At 45.7% G+C, this 27,543-nt stretch overlaps 1 protein-coding gene and 1 long non-coding RNA gene across 2 annotated transcripts; one reads left to right on the top strand and one right to left on the bottom strand.

Annotated features, from left to right (window-relative positions):
• Positions 1 to 8,939: 8,939 nt before the first annotated feature.
• On the bottom strand, positions 8,940 to 10,096 carry LOC123107177 (uncharacterized). The gene is made up of 3 exons (XR_006451603.1): positions 9,788 to 10,096; positions 9,611 to 9,690; positions 8,940 to 9,443 (listed from the first exon to the last, which is right to left on the bottom strand). It is a non-coding gene; the product is annotated as an uncharacterized lncRNA (long non-coding RNA).
• Positions 10,097 to 20,765: 10,669 nt separating this feature from the next.
• LOC123107178 (GLABRA2 expression modulator) lies at positions 20,766 to 22,059 on the top strand. The gene is made up of 4 exons (XM_044529183.1): positions 20,766 to 21,026; positions 21,142 to 21,243; positions 21,320 to 21,597; positions 21,691 to 22,059. The coding sequence occupies exons 1-4, from the start codon at positions 20,945 to 20,947 to the stop codon at positions 21,877 to 21,879; spliced, it is 651 nt and encodes a 216-aa protein (XP_044385118.1). The 5' UTR covers positions 20,766 to 20,944; the 3' UTR covers positions 21,880 to 22,059.
• Positions 22,060 to 27,543: the final 5,484 nt, after the last annotated feature.

Consider the following 27,543-nt stretch of genomic DNA (forward strand, 5'->3'; position numbering starts at 1 on the left):
ATTATATATATCCCTTAAGGCAGCTTGTTTCTTATGAGCAGGGAAATATTTAGCAGAGAAGTAATAAATCATATCCTGGGGACTACGCACACAACCAGGATCAAGAGAATTAAACCATATCTTAGCATCACCCTTTAATGAGAACGGAAATATTTTAAGGATATAAAGTAGCGAGTTCTCTCATCATTAGTGAACAGGGTGGCTATATCATTTAATTTAGTAAGATGTGCTACAACAGTTTCAGATTCGTAGCCATAAAAAGGATCAGATTCAACCAAAGTAATTATATCAGGATCAATAGAGAATTCATAATCCTTATCAGTAACAAAGATAGGTGAAGTAGCATAAGCAGGATCATATTTCATTCTAGCATTCAGAGTTTTTTGTTTAAGCTTAGCTAATAATTTCTTAAGATCACTTTTATCATTGCAAGCAAGAAAGTCTCTTTTAGTTTCTTCATCCATAACATAGCCCTCAGGCACAACAGGTAATTCATATTTATTAGGAGAGCCTTCATCATCGCTGTCATCAATATTATCAGTTTCAATAATTTCATTCTCTCTAGCCCTAGCAAGTTGTTCATCAAGAAATTCACCAAGTGGCACAGTAGTATCCAGCATAGAAGTAGTTTCATCATAAGTATCATGCATAGCAGAAGTGGCATCATCAATAATATGCGACATATCAGAATTAATAGCAGAAGCAGGTTTAGGTGTCGCAAGCTTACTCAAAGCAGAAGGTGAATCAAGTGCAGAGCTAGATGGCAGTTCCTTACCTCCCCTTGTAGTTGAGGGATAAATCTTGGTTCTTGGATCTTTCAAGTTCTTCATAATGGTAAGCAGATATAAATCCCAAGTGACTCAAAGAAGAGAGTTATGCTCCCCGGCAACGGCGCCAGAAAATAGTCTTGATAACCCACAAGTATAGGGGATCGCAACCGTTTTCAAGGGTAGAGTATTCAACCCAAATTTATTGATTCGACACAAGGGGAGCCAAAGAATATTCTCAAGTATTAGCAGCTGAGTTGTCAATTCAACCACACCTAGAAACTTAATATCTGCAGCAAAGTGTTTAGTAGCAAAGTAATATGCTACTAGTGGTAATGATAGCAAAAGTAACGATAGCAAAAGTAATGTTTTTGGTATTTTGTAGTGATGATAACAATAGCAACGAAAAAGTAAATAAGTGAAGAACAATATATGGAAAGCTTGTAGGCAATGGATCGGTGATAGAGAATTATGCCGGATGTGGTTCATCATGTAACAGTCATAACATAGGGGGACACAGAACTAGCTCCAATTCATCAGTGTGATGTAGGCATGTATTCCGAATATAGTCATACGTGCTTATGGAAAACAACTTGCATGACATCTTTTGTCCTACCCTCCCGTGGCAGCGGGGTCCTAGTGGAAACTAAGGTATATTAAGGCCTCCTTTTAATAGAGTACCAGACCAAAGCATTAGCACATAGTGAATACATGAACTCCTCAAACTACGGTCATCACCAGGAGTGGTCCCGATTATTGTCACTTCGGGGTTGCCGGATAATAACACATAGTAGGTGACTATAGACTTGCAAGATAGGATCAAGAACTCACATATATTCATGAAAACATAATAGGTTCAGATCTAAAATCATGGCATTTGGGCCCTAGTGACAAGCATTAAGCATAGCAAAGTCATAGCATCATCAATCTCAGAACATAGTGGATACTAGGGATCAAACCCTAACAAAAACTACTCGATTACATAATACATCTCATCCAACCCATCACCGTCCAGCAAGCCTATGATGGAATTACTCACACATGGCGGTGAGCATCATGAAATTGGTGATGGAGGAAGGTTGATGATGACGATGGCGACAGATTCCCCTCTCTGGAGCCCCGAACGGACTCCAGATCAGCCCTCCCAAGAGAGTTTAGGGCTTGGCGGTGGCTCCGTACCGTAAAAAACGATGAATCCTTCTCCTTTATTTTTTTTCTCCTCGAACACGAATATATGGAGTTGGAGTTGAGGTCGGTGGATCTCCAGGGGGCCCACGAGGCAGGGGGCGCGCTCCCACCCTCATGGCTAGGATGTGGGCCCCCTGGCCTTGATTTTTTGCCAGTATTTTTTATTATTTCCAAAAATAATCTCCGTGGAGTTTCAGGTCATTCTGAGAACTTTTGTTTCTGCACATAAATAACACCCTGGCAATTCTGCTGAAAACAGCGTCAGTCCGGGTTAGTTCCATTCAAACCATGCAAGTTAGAGTCCAAAACAAGGGCAAAAGTGTTTGGAAAAGTAGATACGACGGAGACATATCAATTCTTGACGGATCGATGCCCATTTTGCAGACAGTGTCTTGATAAAGTAGATTGAGACTGCTGCCGCCGTCCATGAGGACTCGCATGAGATGGAATCTGCCGATGATTGGATCAAGGACCAGAGCTCCTGAACCTCCATGACGGATACTGGTTGGGTGGTCCTTCCGATTGAAGGTGATCGGGCAAGCCGACCATGGGTTGAATTTTGGGGCAACCGGCTCTATGGAATTGAGGTCCCGTAATGCGCGCTTGCACTCCCTCTTAGGGATATGTGTGGCATATATCATATTCACTATTTTTACCTCGGCGGGAAATTGCTTCTGTACCCCTGTGTTCGGTTGACGAGGCTCTTGGTCATCGTCATCGCTGGGCGACCCTTTTCCCTTGTGTTCGGCGTTGAGTTTGCCGGCCTGTTTAAAGACCCAACAATTTCTGTTGGTATGATTGGCGGGTTTATCGGGGGTGCCATGAATCTGGCAAGGCCAATCAAGTATTCTGTCTAAACTGGATGGGCCATCTCTATTTGCCTTGAATGGCTTCTTCCGTTGACCGGGTTTGGAGCCACTGAATCCAGCGTTAAACGTCGTGTCTTGGGTTCCTTCATTATTGTTTCAACGCTTGTGCTTGTTGCGTCATGGCTTGCCATTGTCGTCCCTGGATTCGGAGGTGCCAGGGTGTGATTGCCTGGCTTATTAGGGATGATAGACTACTCATATCAATAAGGAATTCCTTCTTTTCCAAAAGCCCATTCGGACAGAACTCCAAAGTTAAGCGTGCTCAGCTTGGAGTAATTTCAGGATGGGTGACCGACCAGGAAGTTACTCCCGGGTGCGCACGAGTGAGGACAAAGTGCGCAGAAAAGACTAGTATTGATCTATGGGGCCAGTCTAGATCTCGCCAGGAGTAACGACCACCGGCGGGTTTGTCCGGGGCGTACAAGTTGGTATCAGAGCTGACCCTCACGGTTACACGGATGTTTGCGGACAGGTGCGCGGTCATGTTGTTCATAAAATTTGTGACACGTCGTGGCACACGACATGGTACATGTACCGGACTGGATGCACAGACGTTTGTGCCAAGAGGGAACGTTCCTGTGGCCCGACGAGGACGTCGATTCCTCTGAGTGGGGGTGTATGTGATGGCCTGGCTTATTAGGGATGATAGACTACTCATATCAATAAGGAATTCCTTCTTTTCCAGAAGCTCATTCGGACAGAACTCCAAAGTTAAGCGTGCTCAGCTTGGAATAATTTCAGGATGGGTGACCGACCATGAAGTTGCTCCCGGGTGCGCACGAGTGAGGACAAAGTGCACAGAAAAGACTAGTATTGATCTGTGGGGCCAGTCTAGATCCCGCCAGGAGTAACGACCATCGGCGGGTTTGTCCGGGGCGTTACACAGGGTCGCTGGTGCTATTGCTTTTACGAGCAAGCCATCTATCCTCTCCCGCACAAAAGCAGGTCATGAGTGCGGTAAGGGCTGCCATGGACTTCGGCTTTTCTTGGCCGAGGTGTCGAGTGAGCCACTCATCTCGGACGCTATGTTTGAAGGCCATGAGGGCTTCGGCATCCGGACAATCCACAATCTGGTTTTTTTGATTAAGAACCTGGTCCAGAGCTGCCGGGCTGATTCTCCGCGTTGCTGGATTATGTGACTAAGATCATCGGCGTCTGGGGGGCGAATATAGGTACCTTGGAAGTTGTCCCTAAATGCGTCCTCCAAGTCTTACAACTGCCAATAGAGTTTTCTGGTAGGCTGTTCAGCCAGTGCCGTGCTGGCCCCTTGAGTTTTAGGGGGAGGAACTTGATGGCATGTAGATCATCATCACGTGCCATGTGAATGTGGAGAAGAAAATCTTCAATCCATACCGCGGGATCTGTTGTGCCATCGTATGATTCGATGTCACGGGTTTAAACCCTTCTGGGAACTGGTGCTCCATTACCTCATCAGTGAAGCATAGGGGGTGTGCGGCGCCCCTGTATCGGCCAACGCCATGGTGTAGTTTGGATGAAGTACATATGCGGTTTTCGGCCCTGATGGGGTTGTGTTTGTCGCGCCAGGCTTGACGGTCGTCTTCTTGCATTTGGGTACGCCCCCTTGATCCGTAGATTGACCTGGTTTGGACGACTCTATTGTCCAGGTCCTGACGTAGGTCATAAGTGTATCCCTGAGCTGTTGTTTCTCTGCTTTTACGGCGAGGTGGTGCGGGCTGGTGTTCGGCTTGAGTTGCCGTTCTGTCCCGGCCATGTGGTGGTCGGTCAGGTCCGTCAACCGCGTTATGCGCGGGTGGTATGGGCTCCAGCGCCTCATCGTCAAATTGGGGTAGTAGCTTACCTTTCGGGTAACTCTTTGTTGGGCGTTCGAGGCCGTGTTCTTCGGCTGCCAAGACATTAGTCCATCTGTTGTTGAGCAGAACTTGGTCAGCTTGAAGCTGCTGCTTCTTCTTCTTTAGGCTTCTTGCAGTGGCTATTAGCCGGCGCTTAAAGCGCTCTTGTTTGAGGGGTTCCTCTGGCACGATAAAATCTTCGTCGCCGAGGCTCACGTCGTCCTCGGAGAGTGGTAGATTGTTACTATCATCTGAGTCTTCATTCCCTGCTTGCTCGTCAGGGTCAACTTGCCCGTTCTCCTGATCATCTTGTTCGGATGTTGGTTCGATGGGGTCTTCTTGGTCTTCGGCGTTCTCCGGAGTATCATTGTCTCTGGTGCCGGTATTAATTGTTGTCTTTTCCGTGATGCGATTTAGAGCGGCGCCGCTGACGTCGATGCTTTGGTGGTATCTCAGGAGGTTCGTCCTCAACTGGATCATTCTCATCACCATCGTCGTCTTTTTTACGTGTGTCCACCATGTACACGTTGTATGAGGAAGTGGCCGTCTAGCGTCCGGTGAACGGTGGGTTTGGGGCCTGCTCTTCTCCGGCATCGTCGTCCATACCGTTGATGACTTCGGAGGTGTAGTCGAGCATATCGGTTAGATCTTTTACAGTGGCTATGAAGTGGGTGGTGGGTGGGAAGTAAAATTCCCTATTTTCAGCCCCTAGTACGGGCTGGGCGCAATTCAGAAGCGGTTCCTCTGTGATGGCGAGGGATCGTATTAAGTCCAAAGCCTCGTGTAAGAGCGAGGTTTGGACGGCGACCGAAGTTTCCTGGGCGAGCTCGCATGATGTGGACTTCGAGGGTTCGAAGCTAGTGTCCGGAGAAGAGTCCGACTTCGTGATGACTGCCGGCGATGCTATTCTCTTCGGTTCTCCAGCGTTGAGCTCTATAGCCGTAGAGAGTCCGACGGGCTCTAGACTCCCGTCTTCGGACCTGGTGACGCGCTCCGGATCTAAGGCCGGAGCGGTGGTTGGGACCGTGAACCCTTGGAAGATCAAGTCTCCTCGGATATCAGCGACATAGTTCATATTTCCAAAACCGATCTGGTGACTAGGGGCGTAGCTAACGATCTTCTCTAGGTGGCCAACCGAGTTGGCACGCAGTGCGAAGCCGCCGAATACAAAGATCTGGCCGAGGAGAAAAATCTCCTTCACGGCAGCCTTGTTGCAGGTGATCGATGGAGCCATCAAGCCTTTTGACGACCGCACAGTGGAACTCTCAATGAAAGCACCAATGTCGGTGTGGCAGATCTCGGGTAGGGGGTCCCGAACTGTGCATCTTAGGATCCAGGGTAACAGGAGGCATGGGACATGATGTTTACCCAGGTTCGGGCCCTCTTGATGGAGGTAATACCCTACTTCCTGCTTGATTGACTTTGATGAGTATAGAGGTTACAAGAGTTGATCTACCACGAGATCGTAATGGCTAAACCCTAGATGTCTAGCCTGTATGATTATGATCGCCTCTACAGACTAAATCCTCCTGCTTATATAGACACCGGAGGGGCCTAGGGTTGTACAAAGTCAGTTTATAGAGAAAGGAATCTTCATATCCGAATGCCAAGCTTGGCATCCACGTAAAGGAGAGTCCCATCCGGACACGGGGGAAAGTCTTCTATCTTGTATCTTCGCGGCCCATTAGTCCGGCCCATGTTGCATAGCCCTGACGCCCGAGGACCCCCTAATCCGCACCAAGGCTCCGAGCCGCGACCTGTCCCATAAGCGGGTCGAACTCACTCAGGGGTATCCGTGAATCCGACAACGACACCCCTAAGTAAGCAATGAGAAAGGAGGACAACCTCTAGTTTAGGTTGTCCGCAATCAGCTGCCACTCATCATCCGAGTACCCCAAAACTATAACTACGGTCTTGTCAAAGTTAATCTCCATATCGGACATGGCCTCAAAGCATAGGAGGAACTTGAGATTAATAATATCAAGATTCGAACCTCCCGCCATAATCATGGTATCATCTGCATGTTGCAGATGCGTGACACTCCCACCAGGTATTAAATGCCCAACCACACCAATGATATGACCGACCATCCTAGCTTTATCCAGGATAGCCGCAAGGGCTTCAACCACAAGGTTAAAGGGGAGGGGTGAAATAGGATCTCCCTGCCTCAACACTCGGGAAAACCTAGAAAAGGGGCATACCTCCCATTAATATTAATGGTGGTGCTACCGTACCGAATCGACCGCATGATCCATGAACACCATCGAGCATCGAACCCTCGTGGCTTAAGAGCTAAGCGACGAAATGACGAATCGAGGAAATCGTTGGCCTTCTCGAAATCTAGGTTAAGAAAAACGCCTTTATGCATGCGTGTCCTAACCTAATGCACTATCTCTTGAAGCGCCAAAATTCTGTCATGAATATGATGACCCTCCAGGAAAGCAGATTGGTAAGGTTGAGAAACACGCTGCACCACCGGGGCAAAGCGTGGTGCAAATACCTTCGAGAAAATCCACTAAAACCTATTAATAAGGGTAATTGGCTGAAAGTGTTGAATGTCTGTCGCCCCAACTATTTTGGGGATCAAGGTAATGTCACCAAACTGAGCCAAGACATGTCAAGAGTCGCAGACTCCCAACATAAAATTCCTTAAACATAGGCATGACCAACGGCTGCAACAATGGCTAAAACTTTTAAAAGAAGGCCACCGATAAGCCATCGGGAATGGTGCCAAACTAGCCTTCATCCCAACAATGGCCCACCCCACCTCCTCTGGCAAGAATGGCATAGCGAGGTTGCCATTCTCACTCGCAGATACTTTGGGCCCTACTGGACAACAATTCTCCCAGAGAAATCCCCGAGCGGAATTTCACCATGAAGAGCTCCTTATTGCAGTAAATGTGGACCACAGTCTCCCCAGATTGCTCGAGGAGGACATCCCCATCCCACAAACACGGGATAGAACACTTTTGCCGTCGCCCTTCCACAATGGCCTCAAAATAGGCGGTGTTGGTGTCCCCCTTCAAAAGCCACCCCCCCGCCACAAGAGCTCCTTTATAATTTTGAGGGGCGCCAGAAGAGCTCCTCACCCTTGAAGATCTCCATAAGGGAGGATTCAAGGGCGTAGCGCTGAAGCCACTTCGGCAAGCACATCCACTGACTTAATCTGATCGAGAAGGGCCCCCTTACGAGCCCGAAGCTCTGCACCAAGACTAGCTCTCCAGCTTCGCATAAACTGCCTAATCAATCTGGCACAGTGATGCCAAACATCAGTGGGAGAGAAAACCCTGGGGGGTGGCGATCGCCGCCTCCCACTTAAGTCGCACAACTTCCACAAAGCCTGGCTGATGAAGCCAGGAGGTGACATAGTGGAACCTCGTCCTCCTGGATAGCTTGCACCAGGCGGTTGGCGGAGGGCCGAGAGCCGTCGATGATACAACCATTCCGGTGGTTCCAGAGTTGTCAGGCCGTGATCATGATGATCGACGATAGGCCTCGGCGCTGAGCCAAGGAAGAGTCGATGGAAATAGCAATCCCGTTATAGAATAGCTTGAGTTAGGCGAATGTGCTCATGTGAGCCCGAGCTGCAGTGATCCCAAAATCTGTACCACTACTTCATCTCGCGATAGATGCAACCAGAGGTACTGGTACAGGCATAAGGCCCACAAGTCAAATGCCGTTCAATTAATCCCGTCACGTATCGTTATGACGAGAAGAAGGAGATACACGATGTGGGCCGTCTCAGCCAAGATTCTGGTCTAATGTGGACCGGCAAGCCCATTTACTACAAACCACCGTTGGACCTACCAATCTTCCTAGCCTCAAAAAAGAAAAACTACCAATCTTTCTCTGGACGGCTCCGCTCTCTTCTTATTCTTCAAGATTCAACCCACCCCCTCGTAGACCAGTGTTTGAATCAACTCAAATTAGTCCCAGAAATTCGTTCCACAACATGTCTGCATTAACTAGCCCAACCATTCAGCAAGCAAACAATGCCATGCAACGGTATTTGGTTTCTGAAAGCACATGTCAAAAGTTCTCTGATATAAAACATACTCCCTCCGTTCCAAATTACTCGTTGCGAAAATGGATGTATCTTCGCGACGAGTAATTTGGAACAGAGGGAGTATATGGCAGCACCTCAAAACCTGGGATCAAAGTTCATCTGGACACACAACATATCTACTCATCTACCAGATATAATCCAGTAATTACCATGAAACATGAGATCAACCCCACCTGAACATCACATTTCTTGGATATAGACAGTGAATCAAACACTAATAATTCGGAAACAGGGTATCATCACCACCTGAAGATCACTACCATACATGTAGTCATCCTAAAGAAACCATTGTTTTTCTCGTTAAATAACGACAGCATCAGCAACAGCAAGCAATATTTTTAAGTCTGAAAATATCCTATCTAGCATGCTAGAACTGAAATTATTCTTTTGGTACTCTGCTAACACACATGTTATGTTCATCTAGGCTCAAGATTTTGTTTTTACAGGAACCAGACAACTTAGTATCATCTGTCTAACATAGTTCTACAACCGGAAAACTTGATCACTCGCATCAATTATTTGAGTCCTAGTTCAGCTGCTATGTGACAGTTGTTCCTGCGGCGACCTTCAACACCACAGTTTTTTGCATCTGGCTGGCTTACGAGGCTGCTTTGGAACATCTGCCTGATCAGGGCAGGTTGTTCATTTGTGCCCTTGCCTCCGACTTATATTGCAGAATTTTGTGCGCTACTTAAACCTTCATAGGGCGCCTTCTCCCTACTTGTCGTAGGCCTCCCAATCTCTGCAAACGGCTTCATTTCAGCAGCATATTTCTTGAACAAGGAGATTACATGCTCATATGCTTTCACACTGCTGTCCCCCATGCGCACAAACTCCATCGCATGCATATACATATTGAAATGCCTGTAACTAAATGGGTTTTGTTGAGCATGGTCCCTCAGCAAGTACCTGTGTCAGGTTAGTCGGGAGGATATCCCGTGCATCTCTGGTCCATCTTTTTACTATATGCTTCTTTGGGATTTCTGTACCTGCATCGAATCAGTCTGCATTCATCAAATGATTCAAGAGCAATCATGAACAATTTTCACATAAATCTTAATTGCATAATTAACAGTTCAGGACTACCTTCAGTACATGGCTGCATAGCAACCCGCCAACCCCATGTGGGCAAACTGCCTGCATTCACATTCAAATTTGCAACATATGTTTTACCTATTTCGATCTCCTCCATCTGATATGCACCACACTCTTATATGGCTGAATTGCCCAAACATAGCTCTGGTATATATCTTGCCAACATGTCTTTCGGTTGCCATGCTTGCTCACATAAGTGGCCTTCCCTGTAAAGTCAGCGATTTGATGTCGTCAGACAACTACTTGTCATTATTTAGAAAAAAACTTTTCCTATTTTCTAGTAAGTATCTTGTAATTTTTGTTCGGTTCTCCTTATAATTTTACTCGGACTCCCTATCAAACAGCAGTCTCATGTACTTCCTCACAAACACATGCATGGGACAGCCAGGAGACACAATTTTTTTCAGCATATGGTCAGCGCTCTCACTCCACTGCGTACTGGTCATCTTAGCACAAAACACACCTGTGAAGTAAGACTTCGTCCACTTCTGCTGTATCTCATACAATTGTGTCATGTATGCATTGTTCTTCAGTTTGTATTTCTCTACAAAGAACTTCCAAGCCTCCTCAAACGCATCTATGGTGAGCATATGATTAACAACCTTGTGAAACTCAGCACAGAAGTCGATCTTCTTAGAGTACACAACATGCTGGGATATCATTAATTGAGCAAACAGCCATAGATTGTTACCTGGCAGTATTGTTTGCGGTGCAGCCCCACCCATCATCGTAATAAATTCCGCAAAAACCCACTCAAATGTCTCAACCTTCTCATCGCGAACTAGCACTCCAGTTAGGATAATGCTCTGGAAATGATTGTTAACACCCACAAAAGACCAAATGGCATGTCATAAAGGTTTGTCCTGTACGTTGTATCAAACGTCACAACATCTCTGAAGAACATGTACTGCAACCTGCTGTTACCACTAGCTCACATTAGACTGCAGGTAATTTGATCAATGAAGTTAAGTAAAGTCCAACACAATGTTGAGTGGGTCATAAAAAACCATGGAAAAGCTCTTCAGAAGCAGGCATACCGCACAGCCACATACTATCTCCTGCGTGCGTTTTGTTCGATTCACGCCTGCTTTTTCCATACCTAATGCCGAATCCTTTTTGTGTCTCGCCAAGTGTGTCCAAGCTTGTTCCTATCTTTGGCACGATGACAATGTCAACAGGCTGCTCTGCAAACTGCCGGATTGTTTTTTCCAGGGCTAATATCCTGTCAGTGCAAGGGGCTCTAACTAATTTAGCAGCCCCAATACGCACTCTGTACAATAATGAAGATTAGTGCACGTAGTCAGTCCCATCTTAGATTAATGCAACGGGATGAAACCAAGCAAAACAAAATTAGTTATAATATTCCCACAGCAAAGAACATGCCCGGATTGATGCCACAGAACGACATCAACCAAAACAAAAATAATTATAATGTTCACACAATAAACATCAAACCAGTTTCGATGCGACCGACTCTCATCAAGCAAAACAAAATTAAGTTTAATGTTCAGACGACACGCTAAATAATCATCTATGTTTAGTTCTCATGATGATACATAGTATTTGAAAATGTAGTACAAATATACAGGAATGTTGCATAGCCTGACATATTGAGCATCCAGTGCAGATCCTAACATGACTGAATTCAATTTTTTACCAGGCTCAATTTCGGCGTACATTTTTTCATTCTGGTTCGCCAACAATCAAGCACAAAGTTGTTTACAATACAATTTTTTCATGACAAACTACCCAAACTACAGAATTCAGTAGTCCACAGAATATTCACTAAAATCACTCCATATCCATTCAAATTACTTCTATCATACGTACTTACATTTTTTACCAAATGACTTTATTTCAACTCAGTGCTAAAACGGAAATTAAAATTATCTCAATCCATAACTTCATGCCTTTTAGTCGAGCCAGGAGTTTTCGGGTCAACATGTTCTATGGAGTTCTCTGGACCTTGAGGCTTCTCCGCACTACCTGCACCTGGAGCAGCTTCCAGAGCACAAAGCTGCGCATCTACACTTGAAGCCGTCACGGCCGACACCTCGACCACCGGCGGCGTCATCACAGGGTAATGAAGGGGACTCATGGGGATGTTGTTCTGGTTGACCTCGAGCAGAGTTCTGCTACTCCACCAAGTAGCCTGCAGACTAATCAGATCAAATGCGAATCATAAGTCTAGAAATTGACGAACAATCATCAAGGGCGAACAGACCCATACCTATTTATCGGCTGCATCAAGAACTCCATAGTTGCCGGATCTGCCACTCGCCTTCTAGAAAGAACTTTCTCCACCGGCTCGCGTTTTCTCAAGAATGCAAGATCCAAGGAGAAGAGGTAGGAGATAGTCGCTCGTGCCCATTCACAGTCGCAATAACTGCACCCACTGCGGGCGTCACCGGAAAGCAGCAATTCTGATCCACAGATCAGGAAGCCGGCGACATCTCGAGCCACGGCTCTGACCCGCGCCGTCCGTGGAGCACAAACGTCTGTGCAAACATGGCCCACCTAACAGGCCCGTATCACGAATTATCTATACCAGATGGGACCCTCAGCCTGTCAAACGCATTGAATATCTCCAATCGCAAAGCTGGAACGAGCGGGACAGATACCGAGCTCCAGTGTGCTCGCGCTCACATACTACGCGTCCTTGAGTTAGGTTTCTTTTCAGGTGACCCATTGCTATGCTTGATTCTACGTTCCTTGTCATTATGTTCCAAACAAGAAACAGTTAACAACTAATAACAGTAGAGCGCCATCGTTAAACAACAGTAGACGTGCGGTCCCGTGCCTACTTGAAGCTTGGGCGCTGCACCGTGCCATGTCCGGAGCATGCATGCAGAGTCTTGTGTAATCTGCAGAAGTTGCTGAAGCTCGCTTGGCGGTCACATGACTCGCTCGTGGTCGTGCCAAAGCAGCATGCCTGCACGCACGAGATTCGATCTCTCAGCCTGTGTCGCGCGTGCGAGGCTAATCTAAGTAAGCCCCATCAAGATCCACCCAGAGTTAGCGGCCGTCACATGCGAGTATTTATGGCCTTGGTCGGCATTCTATAAGGTTTTGATCTGCCGATCCATCTCCTGTTCGCGTCACCTAATCCCTGGTCAAGCCTCGGACGGATACATAAACCCGGCGCCTCAGACTGCTGCTGATAGGTTTTTGTATCCGAAGTACGGTGTCCGAATCATCTGCCGGTTCCGAAGACAAGCCACGCGGGGACAAGATCGTTGTTGATTTATTTCTTTCACGAGTGCAATACTACTACACCTGCGTGGTACGTACGTACTACTACTAGATCCAACTAGAAGGAAGATGGATGGCATGGCGCCTCCATTACTTTGCATGATGCATCCGCGGGCAGGCGCACGTCTGCCCCACGGGCACGAGAGGCGCGTGCATGGACGGATGGACCGGTCTCAAAGTTATTCTCCCGTATGGCTGGCTCGAGATGCGCACCAACTGCGACAGCGCGTCGGTCCAGCTTTGCTGGTAAATTCAGGAGCGGGCGGCGAAAGGGGCGGGGGCATATTGCCGTGCACGCCACATCGCCGTGCTGGCTGATCGGAGAGAGCGTTGATGAGCAGGGCCAAAGCGAGCCGATGCGTCGACCCAAGCAAGTTGCTTGCCGATCGATGGATTTTAACACCCCCCCAGGCGGTGAGGGAATAATCGCACGCCGGGCCAGGCGAAGCTCTATGCCTCCAACTGTAATTAAATGCGTTTCACCTCTCTCCTCGGTGACTGGCTCTCCCGCGGTGGCAGCGCAGTGACACTGGAGTGATCTACCCATAGTTTAGCCGGGCCGGCCATGCCCGGCCAAAGACGCGCCAGTAAAAAGTGTAGAACGCAGCAGGGCGAGATGGGATCGCGCGCCGGCCGAGACTAGTCGTCGTCACGCCTCCGTCCCGGTCTTGGACGCGTCGTCCCCGCCACGCCACGGCACAGGCGAGGAAGCAGCTGCTGTTGCTGTGGTGCGAGTGAAGTCTGAAATAAACTTTGAGATTGTAGAGGCCGACGCAGATGAACCATCACCTCTAAATCTTTGAAGTCCATATCCTGACCTTTCTGATCCTGGTCTATCCTAACCATCGATATGTTTGGCGCACATGGAAAAGCATAATCCTGACCAGGAACTCACTTCTCTGATAGCTATAGAGAACTACTCCACCCGGGCGCACTACTAGATGCGTCCATGCAAGATGGATCTCTACGGCCGTCATGTCTACACACCGGACAACCTCCGGCCTTGCGGGCTGCCGCAGCTGTAGGGGTCTAGCGTCCAGCCCCATGTATGTGCGTCACCTCCTTTGCTTGTGATTTTCCTAAACCAATCCTTGAAGAAACTACCAGGCCTGGTTTTGCTTATGTGTTATATGCTTCTACCATGGACAGGTGCAAATTTTCCTAATGATTGATGTGCTTCAGCAAGAAGGTCGTTCTCTGCTTGCCACTCTCCTCTACACTGCTTCAGGCGCTCCTCTTCCTCCTCGGCTCGCATTCGTGTCGTGTGTGTTATGGCCACTAGAAGAAATCGATAGCTTTGTATTGGTGGCTGTAGGTAGCTATACATCACAAGTTTTGTACGTGCGTGTTGCCCCTCATGGCATGGCATCGGAAGAAAACCTGAGCCAACTCGCGCATGTTGCTCGCACCCAAAAGTAATCGACGAGTTGATGCATTACATTGGCGGCAGTAGTGATCAAGATCAGAGGCCAACAGGCATGGCGGCGGGACTACTCCGCCATGAAGTTTGACTTGTTGACGTTCCTTGTCGAGTACAAGAGCAGTGTTGTGAACCGTGGAGCGGCTCATGGTCACCGCCCTGTGGCGAACACGCTCATCAGCATAACCTCCAGGGACGTGCCCAACAATGCGGCGACCAGCGTCGGGACTAACTTAGTACTCACATATCCCGTTGAATCTCGCAGAGGAAGCAACATGCGAACAACGCCCACCTTCAAGGCTTCAGCGGAACCGCCCGTTTTTTAAGTGTGAACCGTCAGTTTTGGATCACAGCCGCCGTCTTCTCGCCCTTCCCGGCTTGTTCCGGACTGCTTAGGTGCAGCATGCTGCTAAGGAGCTCGTCCGGACTGCCATCGATCGCCGCTGCACCGCATCGATCAGCTGGTGCTTGGCACCGTGCGGATGGATCGGCTGGGGAGTAAATCTGTGATGAACAGAATGAGGAAGGAGATGCACATGAGAAGTAGGCCCATGTAGTAAGTGACACTTGAAATCAATCCCGTCTGGGATCGGGCCTTTCCTATCACACCAAACAGATTTTATTCATGCAGGGGTTTGGATTGATTGGGATGTGTAAATATGGGGTACGAACTTTAGGGATTTGAAGATGATGGTTTATTTGCGTCGGCCTCTATAATTTCAGGGTTTATTTCGGACTTCACCCTTGTGGTGCTGGTGCCGGTGGGTCTCCGGGCGAGCAGGCTGGGCTAAGCCGCGGCTGATCCGGTCTCACGAAGAATGTACGTATGCGGAGCGCATCGGGGTTGTGTCCAGAGCGCGACGTACGGCGCGGGTCGTGCATGTCGCCAGCCCGGTCAAACGAGTTATATGTTCGCCATGGGGCGTTGCAGCTTGACGCGTGAGCTCCGATACAAATGGTTTTGGGTCATCGCTCATCGGGGACCGACTATGGGGCTGTACGTGGACCACGAAAACCTTAAAAATTGGGGTGATTTTGGTGAAAGCATGCAAATGCATCAGCATCTCCGCCGCTGGTTCAGGCCTTCGGGGGCGGACACATGGGTCAGCCGGTTTACCGCGGACAAAATAACCGAAATGTCTAGGCAAATTTCAAACATAATTTACCTTGGAGTAAACTTTCGATAACTCACAAAATATAGTCAAGTCGAGTTGATATGTGCGCGTGCGTGCGTGCATGCATGTGTTGCGACTACTTGTTGAACGAGTGTTTCGACATATGTTTGGAGTAGAGCCAATTTTTTTGCCTGTCTAGGCTGACTTAGCTTTCCTTAGTTACTCTTTCTACTACTTTTTCTAGCCATCAGCTTTCTAATACATTCCAAAGGTGGATTGTAGACAAGCAATTTATTGATATACTTTTTTGCAAATTAATGACCTTTTTATAAATAAAAATGCACGATGAACATTATTCAAACACAATCTTTTTAAAATAATCAATGACTATTTTTCTAAAATACGCTGCATTTACATGTAAATTTTTTGCAAACACATAATGCATATTTTTCAAATGAATTTTAAAAAGTCATCATCTTTTTCCAATATTAAAATATTTCAATAATATTTTTAAGAGGATATTCCGAATTTAAATTTAAATTACATATATAAAATAAAACAGATCTTATTGGGCCGTGACTGTGCCTGGCCCAGTTACTACTTTATGGGCCTTTGCCCGCCTATAGCAGCCATAGGATCGAGCCTGCTCAGTATCTCTAGCCCGCCAGTTCTGTACTAGCTTTAGATGTGGAAGTCTATATCAATACTTCAGCCGAGTACAATGGAAATTCAGACACAATTGACCATGCAACTCACTGCTCCATTTTTCAGTTTGTCCAACAATACAACAAGTATCCAGGAGCCCATCTTTACTATTTTTGTGTCGTAGCATCATTGCATTGCTTGGTAGCAACCTTTTTTATTATTGGTAACAACTTGCTTGTCTACAATCCGCCTCCGGAATGTATTCAGCTAACCCGGTGCACTCAATAATGATCTTTACATAGTTAATATTTTAAGAAAATACTAAAAAATACATAATAAATACGAAATATATGTACCATTCCATGAGAACCCAAAACCAAATATAGTTTCGAACTCTTGAAAGAAGAAAATATAGTGATGATGGCTATTACAGGCCATATCAAAAGCTCAACATAAATTATGTTTCATAGTAGGAGTTTCCTTTTTATTGTTGCGGGTCAATCCCTTATTTCATTTTTTAGAAATAAATACCGGAGTATATTAAGATTTTGCGTGGAAAGGCCAAAGGTCATATATCAAGTAGAGAAAACTCTTACATTAACTACAAATGCATCCAAATCCTTGGGGGCGCCGAAGCCTCCTTCCTCCTGCATCCATATAAATATACCAGGGGATGTACCACCCTCCATAGGCCTCACGGGCGAAACTAAGAAACAACGCGGGAACAACAACGTCATCAAGAAAAAAAGCGCGGCATATTCTGGTTAGAGAAATAGGTTAGCTTTGAATATTTTCAAAATTTGTGAAATTCAGAAAATATTCATGGGTTTATAACAACACATAGTTTAAAAAATCAATTTTACTAAGAAAAATATTTAAATTCGAAAATTTACACGCGTTATTAAAAAGATCATGATTCTTTATGAAATCTAGGATTTATACAAAAAAACAAAAAAATAAGAAAATGTTCACAAATTTTATGAAATATTCATGAGTTCAACAAATCTTTGGGAATTTGAAAAAGTAAAAAGAAAGTATATTAAAAATAGCAAACGAAAAGAGGAAAATAAAAAAACTAGGAAAACCACCCAAGAATCCACGAAGAACACCGCCAGAAAATAAATTCCTACAGAAAAACCACGGGAAAAAATACGTCAGAATCCTGGGTCAAAATACCAACAAAATGAAAATTGATGAATAGATTGGCTTGCTCGGTGCTAGTAGTCGTCACTAGATGGTCTGCAGAACTGGATGTAATTTTTATTTCTGATGTTTTACCTTAATAGTTGATGAATAGATTGGAAGTTTTCTCGCAAAAAAAAAACCCAACCAAATGAAAATTGGCCTAGATGAGCAGTGCCATATCACTGATTGAGTGTGTGATTCGTACCAATACGGCACTATCCTTCGCTACGAGCGGTGAATAGAATATTCCATTAGATAGTGGCCACCTTAATTTGATCTCCCGATAGGTGACCCTCATCTTTTCTTGTACGTGCATGCATGCAAAATTAAGTTACCCTCTATGTAAGTATGAGCTATGAAATAAAATAACTGTTCTGTTAGTTTTTGCTGCTCGTTTTGATATTTGTTTAGATCCAAAAAGACATCTCTTTATCTTGTTAACTCGATTGATGATCCCTTTTAACTTTTTTTTTGTCATGCCAAGGTCTTTGAAACCGGATCTCATGCCGAATATTTTTTTATTCTAGTAGTTACAAAATCATAGCCATTTTGTTACTAGGTTGCTTAGCAGGTTATTTAATGTCGGTCTCTGACTCTCTATGCTTGTAAGACTTGTAATTAACACTTCAATTGTCAGTACCTAGTTTGTGGATAATATTATAATAACATACACATTATTATCTAATAACCATAAATTATTACCATGGTTAGGTGTAGTCATTTCCAGGTATAAGTTTTAAAAAGAAGCTGATAACGTCTACATGTGTGGCATGTTAGACATCCGCTGTGTGGCGTAAACAAGAGGCGGCCTACACGGGTCATGTGTGGGCAAATATTAGAACTGCCCACACGTGTGGGTGCAGCTACTTCGTGTCACATGTCTAACAAGTACTACTCATTCTCACCCCGCGCGTGTGGCACGAAGCAAATATGCCCACACGTCCTGACGCAGCTACGTTAGTTACCCGCGGGATGAAGATTTAGTTACCCCTGGGGATGGCAACTTTAGTTATCCGAGACGGCAAATGTGGTTGTAAAAGCATGGCAACTCTATCTGTTTTGGTTAACTATAGTTGACATGTCTAATTTATGATAATTGCCGCGTGTAATCAAATCATAGTTGTCGTGCATGATTAACTACTTGCCACATGTGGTTAAACAATAATTGCCATGTGTGTTTACCTAGTTGCTACTGTGGACCAACCATAGTTGCCATGTATGTTTACCTGACTGCCACGTATGCACAACTGTAATTGCCATGTGTGATCCAACCATAGTTGCATGTATGGTTAATCATAGTTGTCATATGTGTTTACCTGGTTGCCACATACGTGCAACTACAGTTGCCATCTATCCCCGTACGAGCGTCGTGTGGGCAAAGAGCAGTTCTCCCTCACACGGACGAACTAGGTGATGACTATGTGGGCGGGAACTGGTTCGCCCATATGACGCAGCCAGCAACCGCGCGCCGCGGGTCGTGTTGGCAAGCGCTCTAACGCCCACACAACATGCTACGCCTACATGGCATCAAAATTCCAATAGATTTCTTTAGGATTCGTGTAAAACAGCATCAACATGAATCAATGCGTGTAGGCGAAATGCAAACATGCCACACGTGTGGCTGTTATCATTTGGGTTAATAATTATTGAACTAAAAGTTCCAAGTCTGGACCTAGGTCAAAAACATGTTTAAAAAATCAATTGGCCGCTAAATTAAGCATACTATTATACATATAAATACTCTATTTGATGATTTTGGGAGCTTTTCGGGTTGAGCTTTCGTAGCAAAAGTTGGAGGCTCAACCTTCGGGCTTGGGCCGTGGTACTAGGCTCTCCGTGTCTAGGTTTAATCATGGTAATTGCTAAGACGATTCTTTTTTGAAATTGCTATAAGATGATACCAGCGACACTTTGTTAGGAGCTGGCGCTGATACAGAATTTCATCGGAATATAACAATTAACAACTATAAAATAAATTGAATCCTGGACAAGACGAATTTAGATTTGAAGACGAATCGCTAATAAGATTAATAGCTTTGTGAGATGAATATTTTTTGAAAATGTAAATTTAGCGATTAATGTAGATGATTTCGTCATGATATATATGTGAAATTTATTTGTGCATGCAACCTCTCCCATACGAAGGAGCCCCATTGTGAGGGCACATCAATGAAAGACAAAAGTGCATGCATATAGATTGTCTCAAACCATAAGACCTTTTTATCCTCGCGGTGACTATAAAACATCTTATACTAGTACAATATAGGAGTACTTGGAAGTTTACAGTCGACCGTGGTAGCCAGTATCATGACCGAGTGCATTGACGCGAACACGGCCAGAGTCATCGCCCGGCAGTCACGATAATAAGCAACCATCTCTTTCCTCCTCCACAACAAAAGCTCTTCTCCTCCCGTCGGCAACACCGCCGGTCCACCTCATTTCCGATGGCCTCTAGGCCATGGAGGTGCGGAGGATTCCCCCCCCCCCCCCTCCGGCGGCGGAAGGGATCTTGTTCTTGTTAGAGTCAGCGTCTTGGTTGGGGCTGTGTGATGGCGACGATGTCCCTCAATAGGAATAATGTCTCCGATGTTCTATCCCCGTCCTGATGGTGTGTCTAGTATCGTCGGAGGGCGTGTGGAGGTTTATCTTCATCAGATCTCGCGGGATTCGGTCTGTGCTCGTCTTCGGTGGATCTGTTTGGATCCAGTCTTGGTTAGTCTTCGTTTGGGTATATATAGGTTTATCCTTCTGATCTACGACTTTTTTTAGCGGCAATGGCTGCTACACTGGTGCGCTGGTCCTATGAGGCCTTAGCACGAGGACTTACCGATTGTCTACTACAACAAGGTTTGCCCGGGTCCGCTAAGGGAGGGACAATGATGGCAGCGCCTTCGGCTCGCTCCACTGCTTGTAGTCGTCGCTAGGTGATCCACGGACATTGTTGTAATTTTTATTACCTCTATTCTTCTTTGTACTGCCATGATTAAAAACGAATAGATTGAAAGTTTTTCGGAAAAAAAAATATCTCAACCCAGAAAAAACAAAAGATGGGCGGGTTCTTGTCAGCCGGCGTCAATCTTTTAAAAACCAGCAGGCCTGCCGTTCCGGCCCGGTCCGGCGCAGCCGCGGCCGTCACGTGGAAACAAAACGTACCGCTCGGCCCCAGACCCCTCCCCTCCGAAGTCTCCGTCCACCGCAAGCCTCGCTCCGCCCGCCACGGCACGGACGGACGGGGACTCGCCGGACAGACGCGGCCAGCGACAAACCACTCCTGTATAGTGGCACTGTGCCATCTGCTCCTCCCACCACGGCACTACCGCACCCCTGACCGTAATAATCAATCACCGCAGCGAGGAGTCGGTGCAACCGAAACGTCACGACGACGGCAGGTAGGTGACCCGGTCATCATCATCATCGACACTCGCGAGAGTACATAGCCGGCAGCGGCGGCCACGAGGCGGAACATTCCCAGTTTCCCAGGCTCCAACAACAAGAAGAAGAAGCGCGGGCCGTTCTGCTGCAGGTCCTGTGATGCAGGCGCCCGCCGGGAGAACGTGGTCGCCGATGGCGACGGAGGCCAACCCCTACGCCATGCCGGCGCCGGCGCAGAAGAGTACGTGCGCGCCGCGCGGCGGCGGAGCTCACCGACCTATAGTAAATTGTGAATTTGTTACTGTCTATCTGGCCGCTGATGGAAACGAACTCTGTTGTCGCGCTACGCTACGCAGGCACCAAGGAGACGGTGAAGAACGCGCTGTCGCTGTGGGGGCGGAAGGTCGGCGAGGCGGGCAGGAAGGCCGAGGACCTGTCGCGCAACACATGGCAGCACCGTGAGTGCTAAACTCATCACCAGAATGAATTTATTATGTTCTTGGATTAATACATGCCTTGATCGATCTGCTGCAGTTCGGACGGCGCCTAGCATGACGGAGGCGGCCGTGGGGAGGATCGCGCAGGGGACCAAGGTGCTGGCGGAGGGCGGCCACGAGAGGATCTTCCGGCAGGCCTTCAGCGCCCCGCCGGACGAGCAGCTCCGCAAGTCCTACGCCTGCTACCTCTCCACGTCCGCCGGCCCGGTCATGGGGGTCATGTACCTCTCCACCGCCCGGGTCGCCTTCTGCAGCGACACCCCGCTCTCCTACGAGGCCCACGCCGGCGACAACACGGAATGGAGCTACTACAAGGTACGTACGCTCCAGTTTTTGCTCTGGTCTGGTTATTAAGATGTGGTTTTGTGACAAGTTTAATCGTGGATGAACTGAACGCCGGTGACGCAGGTGGCGATTCCTCTGCACCGGCTGAGGGCGGCCATCCCGTCGGCCAGCAAGGTCAAGCCGGCGGAGAAGTTCATCCAGCTCGTGTCGGTGGAGAACCACGAGTTCTGGCTGATGGGCTTCGTCAACTACAGCAGCGCCGTCGTGCACTTGCAAGAAGCTCTCAGCGGCTTCCACAACCTGCAAGCGTGACGACGACGACCCGCATCGCGCACGCCTTTGGTCTGTCTGTGGTACTGGTGTTTTCGCCAATCGTCGGGCGTGGGAGTGTTTCTGCAGTTCCTACTGCTTTCATTTTTTTTGGGTGTTGCAGAGGAGCCGAGTCATTGCAGCATGCTGTTTACTAAGAGCATTCACATGATCGTGACATTATTATTTGCGCTGAAGATCGTATTGTTTTTAACACAGTACAGACGCAAACGCTCATATATGCGAGCATACACTCATCCTATATGAATGGATACGCGCACATCCTACCCCTATGAACACCTTCGAAAGACTGAGCCGGCATATCATTTTGAGATTTTACGGATAAATGCGAGCATCAGAATTGGAACTTTGGTGGGCTGGGAATACCACTATCCTACTAACCATCTAACCACAAATTGATTTACATCATGGCAATATTGATGCGAATAAATTTTTTAAATCACTATATCCATGTAATGTCCTTCCCAGACAACTTTCTTTTGAGAATTATTAGTGAAAAATTACATGGTTAGCAGAACTTGTATGTTTCGTCCTATGAAAGAGGCCCACCTGTGTCAACAATGGCCAATGGGGTCCATCCCAAAGCACCAGGATGCCCCCACGGGTGAAAAAGGCCCGCCTTGATGTGTCAACAATGGCTAATGGGGTTCATCCCAAAGCATCGGGATGCTCCCACGGGTGCCATTGGCCGGTCGTTGCGCAAAACTCCATAGTCATAATCTCTGAGTTTTGCCTTTTAGCAACTGTGTATATTAGGAAGACCGATACAAGCGTCAAGTTCACCATGACGTATGAGCGAACCTCTTCTACAAGAGAAGATTCCTTTTTGGCCAAGATCATCACGCAAAAGCCTTTTGATGAGGTGATGTGGGTTGCTATGTGTGATTTTAGACAAATATACCGTAGACAAAAGCAAGCGAAACATGGACAGTAGCCCTCGGAGGCCCCGTGCTTTCAAGTTTGAAAACTTTTGGGCCTCCATCATGGGCATCAGCGATATGGTGCTTAAAGCTTGGAATGAGCACGCAACGGACACTGAGCCCGACCAAGTCTTGTTCCACAAGTTTAAGAAAACCGGGTTGATGCTCTCGGAATGGAGTAGAGGTATTGACGCTCAAAAGTGACACACTCATAAAATTAGCTTAAGCCATGTCAAGATTAATTCAAATTTATGATTGGAAGTCACTTCGGATGTCTCTCTTTGAGAAGATCAAGATGGATATGAAGATGGTCTAAAACGGAGCTCGGATGCAAAAGTTATGACAAGTTCAGAGATGCTCATGTTGACACCAGATTAAAGAATGGCATGAAACTCAATTAATATGGCCTCTGATGGAAAACGTTTCAACATGAAAGTTGTGCGTCTCGTAAAAAATGTTGATTTTGATATAAAAATCATTTTAATCCAAGGTCGTATGCAACCTATGAAGGCAAATAAAATTCAGAAACAAAAGCTGCACAGTTATTTCGGACCGACCGAGTTGATTTGACTCAGTGAGACCGAGTTGACTAGGTAATTCCGAGTCAAACCACTCGGAAATTGGATAACCCACAAGTATACGGGATCAATCGTAGTCCTTTCGCTAAGTAAGAGTGTCGATCCCAACGAGGAGCAGAAGGAAATGACAAGTAGTTCTCAGTAAGGTATTCTCTGCAAGCACTGAAATTATAAGTAACGAGTGGTTTGATAGCAAGATAATTTGAAACGAACAAGTAATGGTAACGGTAACAAAAGTGCAGCAAGGTAGCACAATCCTTTTGAGGCAAAGGACATGTCAAAACGGTCTCTTATGATAAGCAAAACGTTCTTGAGGGTACACGGGAATTTCATCTAGTCACTTTCATCATGTTGGTTTGATTTGTATTCGCTACTTTGATAATTTGATATATGGGTGGACCAGTGCTTAGGTGCTATTCTTACTTAAGCAAACCTCCTACTTATGATTAAACCCCTCGCAAGCATCCGCAACTACGAGAAAATTATTAAAATAAAATCTAAGCATACATTAAACTTTTGGATCCAAATCAGTCCCTTACGAAGTAGCGCATAAACTAGGGTTTAAACTTCTATCACTCTCGCAACCCATCATCTAATAACTACTCCACAATGCATTCGCTTAGGCCCTAATATGGTGAAGTGTCATGTAGTCGACGTCACATGACACCACTAAAGGAATCACAACATACATACCATCAAAATATCAAACACATATCAAATTCACATGATTACTTGTACCAAGATTTCTCCCATGACCTCAAGAACAAAAGTAACTACTCACAAATGGTAATCATGCTCAAGATTGGAGGGGTGTTAAATAGCATAATGGATCTGAACATATAATCTTCCACCAAATAAACCATATAGTAATCGACTACAAGACGTAATCAACACTACTAGTCACCCACAAGCACCAATCTAAGGTTTCGGTACAAAGATTGAACACAAGACATGAACTAGGGTTTGAGAGAAGATGGTGATGTTGAAGATGTTGATGGAGATTGCCCTTCCCAAGATGGGAGAGTTGTCGGTGATGATGATGACTATGATTTCCCCCTCCGGGAGGGAAGTTTCCCCAGTGGAAACGCTCCGCCGGAGGGCAAAAGTGGTCCTGCCCAAGTTCCGCCTCGAGACGGCGGCGCTTCATCCCGAAAGTCCTCTCCTTATTTTTTTTCTAGGTCAAAATGACTTATATATCAGAAGAGGGGCATCGGAGGTGGGTCGAGTAGAGCACAACCCACCAGGGCGCGCCTAGGTGGGCTGTGCCCACCTGGTGGGCCCCTCTGATACTTATTTGCTCCAATAATTCAGATATATTGCATAAAAATTCTTCATGAAGTTTCAGCTCATTTGGAGTTGTGCAGAATAGGTAGCCTGACGTAGCTTTTTCAGATCCAGAATTCCAGCTGCCGGTATTCTAACTCTTTGTGTGAACCTTGCATATTATGAGAGAAAAGGCATTTGAATTACTCTAAAATGCATTATTATGCATAAAAACATTATAAATAACAGTAGGTAATCATGATGTAAAATCGACGTATCAATTCCCCCAAGCTTAGACCTCGCTTGTCCTCAAGCGAAAACCAAAATCGAAAAATATGTCCACATGCTTAGAGAGAGGTCGATAAAAACAAAATACGGACATAGAAGCATCATGTAAATTATTATAACAGCAACAACCTTTATCGTAGAGCTTTTATCACAAATAAATTTTATCATAAACTTCTCATGAATAAGTAACAATTCATCTCAACATCGAAGTATAAAGCATAAACTCTATTAGAAACCAACAAACTATGTTCTTAGTCAACTTTGCAACTACAATTCATTATCTTTTCATGAAGGGTCACGTATCGGAGCCTTTTGGCAAGTCCACATACTCAACCATCATATAGTCTTCTACAATTGCTAACACTCACCGCATACACATGAGCAAAAAGTTTCAACCAGACACATAGAAAGATAGGGGCTTATAGATTTTGCCACCCAACATACTCACCTCAAGGGTGATGTCAACAATAATAATTCATGCTACCCATATCCAACTAGATATATGTGCCTAGATCTTTCCTCACCACGTGATGCTTGCCAAAGGAGAAAAAATAGAAGGGAATAGAGAGAAAACTTTGACTCCTGCATAAAAGTAAAAGATAGGCACTTTGCTTTTTGTTTGTATGCTCAATCTCGTATAAAAGTAAGCATTGACTCTTGCATAAAAGGGAAGCAGAGGTTGCCATGCGCTTTTTGTTTGTATGCTCAATCTGGTAGTGCAAAAGAGCATCACGTTATATTGCCCCTTATGATAGCAACCTTATTATGCAGTCTGTCACTTTTATTCTTTGCCATCACAAGTTCGTACAACGCTCAATTTTCTCTTAGACTAAACGATCCAACACTTTTAGAAGCAATTTTTATTGCCTTATTACACCAATGACAACTTACTTGAAGGATCTTACTCAATCCATAGGTAGGTATGGTGGACTCTCAAAATAGGATTTGGGTTTAAGGGTTTTTGGATGCACAAGTAGTATCTCTACTTAGTGCGGAATTTTTTGGCTAGCAAAGATGGGGGGTAAGAACCACATGTTAAAGGATCTATGACAATATAACTTCTATGTGAATATGAACAAATATAAATCATTACGTTGTCTTCCTTGTCCAACGTCAACAATTTTGGCATATAATATTTTGATGGGGGATCACAATCACAAAAGATGTCTAGGATAGTGTATTTGCATGTGAATCTTCTCTTCCCTTATTAATTCTTTCATGAATTGCATCATTGACCAATGCTATGTTTGTAAATCTCCAATAATTTTTTCTACTTATACTCTTCCTTATGTGATGTCACTACTTACCATAAGATTAGTATATGATCTTTTTCATTTATTTCCTTTATTTTTATTGAACATGAAAGTAAGAGAACAAAACTTCAAACAAAACTTTATTATATATCTCGCACACGATCACAAGGATAGATCACTAAGCAAACACTCGAAAGGAAAGGATGGAACTAAACTTTTATTCATCTATAGCAAAAGATAACTACGGATCGAACTAAGATAAGTAAAGGCAAAAGATTGTGGAGGTGATACGATATTGGGGCACCTCCCCCAAGATTGGCACAAGCCAAGGGGAGTGCCCATACCCGATACTCAATTTTCCTTTGGTGATGAAGAAGGAGGTGGTGATGATTGAGAGGTAGCAATCTTATCCTCAGGTTTCCATGGCAAGGGCTCACCATCATAAGAGGAGGAGTGAGTCTCACGGGTCCTGCAACTGGCAGCCAAACTCATACCTTTAAACCTTGCCTCATATTCAAAGACTTGGTTTTGGAGATCGTAAATATGGCTTTGGAGAAAGTTGAGTTGCTCGTTGAGGGTGAAGACGATTTCCTTCATGCACTTGCCATCCACCTTGAGATCACGGGTATAGTCCGCGATCATGAGGTGATTAGTATTGAGTCCACGCTCCACCATCCCCTTGCACCGAAAGACCTCCTGCTCCATAGCTTCAAGCCTAGCCTCCACGGATCTCGTCCCTTTGGGGCCTTGCACATCATGGATGTGGAGCACCCCCTCACGCATCTCGATAGCTTGAGGGTGTTGCATCACCTCCCGCAAATATGGGTTGATGACGTTCTCGAAGAACTTGTCCTTGGAGGAGCTCGAAGCGGCCATGGTGAATTAGATCTGTTAGAAAACGGCAAGGAAAAGAAAACAGAAGATTTCTCCATGATACAGTGATCAATAGGTTCGGGGGTATATAAAGATTTTTTATCTTGGGAAACAAGCAAACAGAAGAAAAATGGAGTACAGAAGGTACCCGAGGTGGGCACAACCCACCTGGGCGTGCCTGGCAAGCCAGGTGCTCCCTGGTGTCTTGTACCCACCAGGGGTGCCTTCCTAGTTGTTTCTTATTTTCCTAATTTTTATTATATTCCAAAACTGACATGAAATATTTTTGCGGATTTTTTGGAGTCTATTTTATTACCGTATCACATACCTCCTCTTTTTTCACGATTCTAGAGTGTTCCGGAAGCTTTCCTTTATGTGTTCTACTAGTGTCATAGTTTGGATAATATTGCTTTCAACATTAATGGGCGTACCTAAGATATAATGTTTTATTATTTGCCCATTGACAACCTT

This window comes from Triticum aestivum, chromosome 5A (assembly GCF_018294505.1).
Source record: "Triticum aestivum cultivar Chinese Spring chromosome 5A, IWGSC CS RefSeq v2.1, whole genome shotgun sequence".
Lineage (NCBI taxonomy): Eukaryota > Viridiplantae > Streptophyta > Magnoliopsida > Poales > Poaceae > Triticum > Triticum aestivum.

Coding starts and splice junctions, on each gene's coding strand:
- LOC123107178 (XM_044529183.1), top strand. CDS start 20,945: ATGCAGGCGCCCGCCGGGAGAACGTGGTCGCCGATGGCGACGGAGGCC. Junction 21,244..21,319: donor GCGCAACACATGGCAGCACC/GTGAGTGCTAAA, acceptor GATCTGCTGCAG/TTCGGACGGCGCCTAGCATG. Junction 21,598..21,690: donor CGGAATGGAGCTACTACAAG/GTACGTACGCTC, acceptor CCGGTGACGCAG/GTGGCGATTCCTCTGCACCG.